The sequence below is a fragment of the Olea europaea genome, unplaced genomic scaffold, assembly GCF_002742605.1.
Source record: "Olea europaea var. sylvestris unplaced genomic scaffold, O_europaea_v1 scaffold2347, whole genome shotgun sequence".
Lineage (NCBI taxonomy): Eukaryota > Viridiplantae > Streptophyta > Magnoliopsida > Lamiales > Oleaceae > Olea > Olea europaea.
Genome location: NW_019241590.1, coordinates 48139 through 57697, shown reverse-complemented (window position 1 = coordinate 57697; position 9559 = coordinate 48139). Strand labels below are relative to the sequence as shown.

At 35.3% G+C, this 9559-nt stretch overlaps 1 protein-coding gene across 1 annotated transcript; it reads right to left on the bottom strand.

Annotated features, from left to right (window-relative positions):
* Window positions 1-871: 871 nt before the first annotated feature.
* LOC111381648 (protein S-acyltransferase 24-like) lies at window positions 872-7961 on the bottom strand. The gene is made up of 11 exons (XM_023005451.1): window positions 7834-7961; window positions 7235-7485; window positions 7034-7129; window positions 6654-6817; window positions 4792-4930; window positions 4600-4699; window positions 3950-4007; window positions 3553-3630; window positions 2726-2804; window positions 2459-2607; window positions 872-1611 (listed from the first exon to the last, which is right to left on the bottom strand). The coding sequence occupies exons 1-11, from the start codon at window positions 7959-7961 to the stop codon at window positions 1186-1188; spliced, it is 1668 nt and encodes a 555-aa protein (XP_022861219.1). The 3' UTR covers window positions 872-1185.
* Between the last annotated feature and the right edge of the window lie 1598 nt (window positions 7962-9559).

The following is a 9559-nucleotide window of genomic DNA, read 5'->3' as shown; positions in this document are numbered from 1 at the left end:
CCTATTAGTGTTCGTTTGACAAAGCTTTTATTTTGCTTATATTTTTTTTGAAGACATTTTAGACCAAAATTTTCTAAAGTTCTCATAATCCTACAAAACACTTTCAATAAATTATTCAAACATGTTTCAAAGTAACTTCTTAGGATCCGTTTGGCAATATTTTTAAAAAAAATCAAAAGCTACTTATGAGATTAAAAGTTTGCTTTTGAATTTGATTGGATAATTTTCTGAATATATTTTGTCCAACTAAAAGACTTTTCAAAGGAAACTAGCTTAAAATATTTTTCTCGGAAGCTCTACTATAAAATGAACAAATAAAAAATAAATCCTGTTAAATGGATCCAATCTCTAAGCAGCTTTTTAACTTGCCAAAAGTCCTGTCAAAGTCATGTCAAAGTTGCTTCGTGTACAATATCACTATTGCTAACGTTGTTTAATAGATAATTTCTATCTATCTTAACCCTCGTTTGGCCCCCATTTTCTAGAAATGAAAATAGGTGAAATATTATTTTTTTGAGAAATGAATTGTTGAAAAAGAAAAAAAAAAGTTTTCAATTTATGTGTAATATTATTTTATGAAAGATTGTATGATTGAAAAATCGGAAAGAAAAAAATAGAATGTAATGTAATGAAATTTAATGGAGACCAAACGCTACACTCTTTTATTAAATAAGAAAAGAGATTTAAAACCTAAATTCCAGAGAAATAGTTCATGTCAGTACAACATAGCCAAAAATTAAAGCACCCTTTTTATGTTTTTCTTTTATCTCCTTTCTTAACAAGTCATTTGAATAAGCGAATTAATTGACCAAAACGGTTACTAATATGAATCATGAAATAAACGAACCAAATTCGATATAAAACAGCCACAGAGAGGTAATGAAAAATTGTACCTGAAAAAGAAGAGATTAATTGAAGAAGAATGCCCTGCGTACAGGGCATTCTTTCATAGGGTGCCTACAGGCCCCTCACTGTGTGGGGGGGCCCACTTGTATTAAAAAAAAATTTTATTGTGGGGCCCACCGTGTGTCTTCCCTGGCGGGGGCCTGTAAACCACCCCCTGTAACTGTAGAATAATCCTTAATTGAATTACAGAAGCTAATCTTGTACGTTTACGGACAGAAAGATGGTCAAAAAAGAGAGACAAAAAGAAGACATTTTTTCCGACCCTATAGCACGATAATATCATGATGCAGTTGCAGAACCGGTAGCATTTCGCCCTAAACCGATGCCCAAACCCAAAGGAGCAGAATCAGTTTTTCTACTGTGGTCATGGCTATGGCTACGATAAGAAGAATGAACATGCCCATGATGTGCATTTTTGTTGTTATTCACGTCGATTGCTACGTGACCATTTCCATTTGTTTGATGAGCATGGCTGATACCGTTCAACAGGTTTGTATTCCGAGCCATTTGCAACATTGAAGTCCCTTCAGATTGACTCAATTCTTCATTGTACTCCACGTCTTCATTGTATCCATTTATCAAGAGATCTGAGCAGTTTTTCTTGCAGCCATGATCATATGGGTTTCTGAATCGGCCCCCAGCTCCTCTGAGATAATTGTAAAGCATTGAATTTGCCATTTCGTTCGTAGTAATGTTTCGAGCAATCAGTAGGAGGGATAGAATAGCAAAAACCATTAATCACCAAAAGAATAAGTCGCCAACTCCTCTTAAAAGTAACTAAAAAGAGTAGCAAAAACTGTTCAACACAGATGCTGACAAGTTGGCATATTACTTTTCATTAAATGTTTATTTTCATATTCAGATTTTTACAAAATAATATCTTGGCAAAATGGACTACAAATGCAACCTAAACTAAGAGCAAATTTAAACAACAATGGTCGATCACGTGCTGATAATCATGTTGTACGTTGATCCATGTTCTCAACATCGAATATTCGTGCATGGTGTAGAAGCTATGTGCTGTGGAAAAATGATTTACTTCTTCAGGAGAAATGAATATGTGAAAGAACACATCAGATCATTGAATACCCCCTAGTGACATGTTTGGGATTGGTTTCCAGTCTCACTTATTATGTTGGTACTGAGATATTGCTGGTATCTCTAAAGCTTTTGGCCAGTGTGATTCAATTAGATAGAGCAGTCTGAATGAAACAAGATGTGAGAATGACTTCGATTTCGATATACCATGTATGCATGAAGATGTGAATGACATAAAAAAGTGAAGGTTCTGGACATAACAAGACAAACTGGAAACTTTCTGAGAGGAAATCAGACTTTTTAAAACACTTAATGATGTCTATACATCCTCATGTTATCATAATGTATCACCAAAACATTGTATTCTTGGATCATATTCTAGGCTAACGAATCATACCACAGGTATGTCACAGTACCTTCCTATTATTTCAAACCATGACTATAATTATGCATTTTCGGATAATTAACTGAAAAGAACCCAAATACAAAGAAAATAAAGATCCTGGAAGCAAACCTGAGAAGCCTGTACAACAGTTAAGACTGCCACACCAGATAAGAGGAAAAAGTCGGCAATCAAAAAGGATATAGCACCAACATGCTGATTTCCAGCATGGTTCAACCATGCACCAAAGGAAGATGGAGCCATTGGGTCGGTCAGCACTCCTGCAATGTTACAAAATTTTTTACAACGGATAATGGAACATGAAGAAAACGAAGGACGATGAAATTATAGCAACGTTTAAATATTTCCAAGCAAAGACCAAGGAAAAATATATCTCACTTGTGAGAGTCACTCCTCCAGCAATCAGCATCGCCAGAACTTCCAGAAGAAGAAACAAAAAGAAATCCCACTTGTTTTTCTGGATCAAATGATAAAATTTCAATCAGACCATTATGGAAATTAATACCCATGAATTAACAGAGAAAACCACCAAGTGGGAAGGAGGAATGCAGAACAAATAGGAGACTGTATGAGCTAACTAATCATCTATTCACAGTTTTTCTGTCTATTTCATAAAGATCAGCATCTGTTAACCATCTAACTCATCCTCCCGTCACTTGATTCACCCATTCTTCCTCCAGATACAAGGTATACCAGTTAGGAATCTAAGTGAGCCATGAAAGAAAGAGCAGATTATGTTTTTCCTTTCTTTTTACCTTTACAAGTTAGGATGCGAAGAGTATGGAGAACCAACCAACTAATCTCTACTCGAATCCAAGTGGTATAAAGAGAGAGAGAGACACACACATTTTTTTCCCTTTACCATGCCTTCAATGATTTGGACATATATGATTTTTCCGAGGTCATTTAATCAGGGCACTCCATTTTATTTATTATTAATAATAATAATAATAATAATAATAATAATAATAATAATAATAATAATAATAATAATAGAGAAAGATATGCAAATAAATGTCATATCACCTTGCCAAGGGCAATGATGGTCAAACTGTTCAACACAACGATCACAGGAAGAACAATGCTTCGCGCATAGAGGCCAAACAATCTGATAAAGCACAGGTCAGATGAGATTAGAAGCAATACAACTTGAACATTTAGATAGAATACAGCTTCCTTTTACAAAGGTACACAGGATTTTGCACCTTGCAAGTTGCGCAAAGCTGAGACCAGTTCCCGGCAAGCAAAGCGGGATTATTTATTTCAATCTTCAGCAAAGGTTCCTAAACCAAAAATAAGGGTAACATTTAAATAATGTTTAAAGTATACAATTAAAACTATGGATTTCTATACCAGGCAAAGCAAATTAAGAGCTATGATATGAAAGCTAGGTAAGATAGTATGCATGGGAATCTTAGAAAGAAATAAAAGAACAGGATTGATATAAAGTACAGCTTTCCAGCATCAGTGTAGATAAAAGATGAGTCAGTGATTTTTCTATGCTTCTGGAACCAATTTTATTTTTGAACAATGGAACTGTTGGATTAGATATAAACATAGCAATTAACTGGAAAATAGATAATGAAACAGCAGGCAACTTACATCATCTTTCGTGTTTTGTAAGTCATGTACATTCATTCTGATGTACCCTGAATCCTTGCTACAAACAACATGGTCAAACAAGTTTAGACTCATTAACAATAATAGTAATTCCAAACAAGTTCTAATAAGTTTAATCACAACTCTTAGCTGTAAGAAGCTCAAATATTAAATAATCAAGTTACATCTACATGCACATACATTGTATATTCAAGGGGGAATGTGTTTCACAATTTCAAAATGCATATCCACATTTTCAATGCTTAGACAGAACAATTAAGTTAATGGCTGAAATCATCACCTGGCAGGGCATTCAACAGCAAAGTAAAATGGGAAACTACAAAAACATAGAATCATTTGACATTCTAAAACATCCTATGTAAGAACAATTTTAACATAATGAAATGATATGGAAAGAAAGTACCAAGCTACAGGAATTCATCATGAAAGTTTGTAGAAATAGTAATAAACAATCAAAAATCATCTTTGACCAGGTATACCATATTATGATTAATAAGAAAATTAGAGAAAAATCCAACAGCGAACTCCATTTCTCAAACACAAAAATAAAGAAAGCATCTTCACAAGTCCTATAGACATCTAAGCCGAAAGAAACAATGACTTTATGAATGCCAGGCACTCATTTGAGTTACCTGCTGCACCTATAAAACAAAACTAGTCCTGAGGATGCCAAGAACACACCCATCCAAGCAAGAAGACCAAAGCCAGCTGTTAATTTTGGCAGGTTTGATGCTGCATCCAGAAATAAGTAACAAAGGTTCTCAAGCGTAACACTTAGACCTACAATGCTAAATAAAAATGAGAAGCAGAAAGTCGAGAAATACCCGTAACAGCTGAATGACTATAAGTCACAAGTAACAAAAATATTATACACCAGAGTATTGGAGCAAGTCCTAATTTCGAGAGTTTGCCAAGGCGGCTGTTTCCATCGCACTGTTTGTCAAACAACCTTCTAGCATTCCCCTGTAAATCCAAAGAACATAATAAATATATGGCCTATCCCAAATGCAGACAAATATCGAAATTAATGTGAAAAGAATAAAACTGCTTGACCAACATATATTTAGGGAAAATAGGGAATTGACATTTTAACTGCAAGAAGTTACTAGGATTATAGTACAAAAATGTGTTAAAAAACACCATTTTCATCTACAACAAGCTGTATACCTTTTCTTTTTTACTTCGTCACGAAGCTCCAATAATTCAAGAGGAAACTTGCCCTGGTTGGCTCCCAATTTTTATAACTCATTTTCAACCACACAATTCATGGGACCCACAACTTTTAACAACTTTTTAACCACACATTTCATCAACTTCCATCAAAATCTATAATAAATCTGATTTTTTAGGCTAAATTTCCATGCGTAATCAGTTCTAGTAATTTTCTGCATTCCCTCAACATATCCCAAACAAAACAAACTCCTCTTAGCCTCAAAAGCTCAGTTACGAATTTCCAACCAATCAGGAATTTCCTTCATGAATTCTAAAACAGTAGCTTCCTTGATAACTGTCCAGAAATTTGGGAAGAACGAACTCTTTCCCTCCCTACCCCCACCCCCCTCTTGACAACAAAAAACCTTGTGAAAGAAAGAAAATGAGCAAATACACACACCCAGTCTTTTTGAATGATTTATTCTTAAAGAAAATTTTCAAGATCGTTTCCCTATTGTCATGCACGAGGTTGGACAAGTGGAGAACCAATATCTTATATAATTACAGAGACACTTTGCACGCAACTCAATTGTGAAAGAGTATTGTTGTTCATAAGTTGTGCTTAGCCATCAACAATCTATGTGGCAGCTAATAACTGCCACATTCTCCTATAAAATTGGAATCAATTTTAATTCATTGGAGAATGTTGCAGTGACCACGAACACTGTTGATGAATAGCATTATTCACCGTGAAATGGATGTGATTATGTTTTCCCGGTATGCCTACCAAAATAAAAACACAGCATGTACTTACAAACTTTATCATAGTAAATCTGCAATTAGCGATGCAATTTCATAAGCATGTCTCAAGTACTCAAATCCCATATATACAGGGAAAAGCAAGAATAACTAAATTTATAAAAGATTATTAAGCCTCCCTTTGGGAAGAATTTATAAATAGATAGAAACGAGTGGTGTATAAGTGGATAGTACTTATGGATCCATTGAAATGTATGAGTGAAAATGAAGTTTGATTGTATAAAAATGATTAAAATAATTTCGCCAAACAGAGACTAGATATAGAACGCTAGGAAAATGTCCTTAAATTAGACGAAGTTGTCTACTTTATATAATAGAGCCACAGGGGCTAATAAATGCAAAGAAGAAAAGATGAGAAACACAAAATCTTTTGCTCAAAGGAAAGAGAGAAAAAAATGTTTCCCAAAAGCTCTAAGCGCTTTATCATAATACATACAGACTAATTCCCAAACTAAGAGTAAACAATACAATACTGGAAGTGGTCATATCCAACAAAATTTTAAGTATCACAAGATCGTGGGGACAGGACGATACTCTAGGACAATTAAGAATTCTGAAAAATTGTTAGTTTCTGTAACTAAAAATAAACTCCCTGACTTCAATGATAGGACTACACATAAGCAAGGACAAAATTATTTTGATACGATTTGTAACTCCACTAATTAAGTTCCAACTCACTGAGAATAAAAGAACTGCAAGATTAAGCAATACCTACAAGGAAAAAGGCGACTTGTCTGTGATTCTTATCAGAAGCAAGCTGTGCAGGTGTGAGACCAGTATTATCTGCTACCGTCAGATCTTCTTTCTTCCCAGCTTGCACCAGCACAGTGCATGCTTCTAAATTACCCCAAATAGCAGCCCAGTGGAGAGGAGTACAACCTAAATGACAAAATGTATGTGAAATTTTTGAATTAAGATATAATAACATAAAATTTCGATGACATCAGTTACCCTTGAAAAATTATGAAAACGTCAGAAACACAGAAAAGTTATGGAATATAGAGCTTTTGAACTTACCTTCTGTTGGGCTGTGATGCCATTTGATCCAGTCCAACTGTTAGGCAATGATGAAAAGGCCCAAATTGGATTTATTACTTGATCCATTAAATATATACCTAGAAGGCCCACTTAACCGAGCCCAATATCCAGCCCACACACCATTAGTCGCTCTTGGACCGTTGGATTGACCCGCTGATCAACGGTTGATGATATTTACTACAAATACCTACCTTACTCCCTGTTTGGCCGTTGGATCGTCACTTTCTGTTTTTTCTCTTTCTCTCTGCCGTTTGGAACCTTCGAGTTCCTTTGTCTGTGTGACCCTTCCTCCTTCTCTTTGTGAGATTTCTGGTTGATTATCTTTGTGATAATCGTGTTCTTGTGTGATTCTCCTTTGTGTGAGTGATCGACCGAAGGTAGGCAGTTTGATTTCTTGAGTCCAGTGAAGTGACCTTGGTGTGTTTGGGTTGTGAGGGTTCGTTTTGAGTCTCGGTGCCTCTGTGATGGTTAATGGGTGTGGTCTGAGCCTTCGATTGAAAGATCTAAGCCTTGATGTTGTGATTTAGGGTTTATGATGTAATCTGCGATTCTATGATTTCATCTATGTTTCTTTGGATTCAGTTTATAATAGTGGTATCAGAGCTTTAGGCTTTCGGTCGTGAGTCTTCGATTGAAGGTTGAACACTGGAAAATTAATTTCCAGGAGTTCGACCGGAGATCGCGAAACCCTAGTTTTATGATTTTGTGTCGACATTGTGGTCTGTGGTGTTGATTCTACTCTGGACTGTGGAATGCGAGGGAGTTTTTGTGATTCCTCGATGTGATTTGAAAAAGAATCACAATACTGAGATCCTGTGGCCTTGTTTTGTGCTTGAACCCTAACTGATTGGAGCTACCAGGCCTTGAAACTTGAGGAAACTGAATCTGCAGGGGCACGTTTTGTGCCTTGGTGACCTGCAGTGAATCTATCCTTGCTGCAATATTTCTTTCTGGATTTCAGCTGGTGGTTAAATTGTTTAACCATTTTCGGTTTGCATTTCTTGAACCCCCTATGATCTCACACTCACTAAACACTGCCCTTATGTATATATGCCTCTATGTTGATATGTTTAGTTGCTGTACATTGTAACCTGTTACATTAGTTTGCAATATCTTGTAATAGTTGCTTGTGATCAATTAAGTTTGGGTGATTCAAATTGAGCCTTGACCTGAGAACTTGATTCTCACGGAATCCTGGTGAATTTGATCAACCCTAGGTCCTGCATATACTGATTCTTTAATTCTGAAATATTGTTTTACCTGCATTGTTGTATTTTCTTGATTTCTGTGGTGTTTACATTAGAATACCTAATGTTCCTGCTATTGATTGAAACTGTTTGTGAATAAAAATAATTGTGGCTCATTTTTCTTTTGACTGCATATTACTTTATATGATCTAAAACATAAATTTTTTGTGAAGGTCAATTTCAACAGTTTTCAAAAGGTTGATTCTCTGTTTTTGTTATAATTTGTGAAAAATTACTGTGTGTTAGTTCTTCACATATAAAACATGACAAAATCCTTTGAACTTGGTGTTTTTGATGGAAAAGGGGATTTTCCCATTTGGCAACAAAAAATGAGAGGTGTTTTAGTTCAGCAAAAGGTTTCTAAAGCAATAACAGATGAATTTCCTAATACCATGACAGAAGATCAAAAGGAAGAATCTGATGAACTTGTTTATACCTCCATTATTTTGCATTTATCTGATCAAGTTTTAAGAAAAGTAGGCAAACATGATACTGCTAAGGCCTTATGGGATGAATTAGAAAAACTTTACCTACCTAAGTCTTTACCTAATAAGTTGTTTCTATTAGAGAAATTTTTTAGCTTTAGGATAGATCCAACTAGAGACTTAGAGGATAGCTTAGACATTTTTAATAAGTTAGTTCAAGACATTATTAATACAGGTGAGAAAGTTTCTGATGAGTATAAGGCTGTAGTATTACTTAATGCAATACCTGAAGCCTACAAAGAGGTTAAAGCCGCCATTAAGTATGGTAGAGATACTCTTACACCTGATATTGTTATAGACTCTTTAAGGAGTAAGGAACTTGAACTTAAGTCTGAGAGAGGTAATAGTGGCCATGAGAACTTGTTTGCTAGAGGGAGGACTTTAAGTAGGTCTAGTGGTACTCAGGAAAGCCATAATAATCAGGGAAATAACAGTAGGAGAAAATTTAAAAGTAGAGGCAGGTCTAAGTCAAGGACTAGAACTAAGAAGTGTTATGGGTGTGGGAAATCTGGATATTTTATTAAAGACTGTTATAAGAAGAAAAATGAACAGAAACAAAAGGGTGTTGATGAAGGAAATGTGGTAGAATCTGAAGGTTCTGCCACAGTTGATGTATATGCTGTGACTGAAAATCTACCTAGCTCTGCAAATGTTATTGATGAGAATCAGAACCAAGAATGGATCTTGGATTCTGGTTGCACTTTTCATATGACCTATAAAAGGGCATATTTAGACAATTTTAAGAAAATTGATGGAGGAGAAGTAGTTATGGGAAATAATGTAGCCTGCAGAGTTGAAGGAGTTGGGAATGTCACTTTGAAATTCGATAATGGATACATTTACACTCTTGA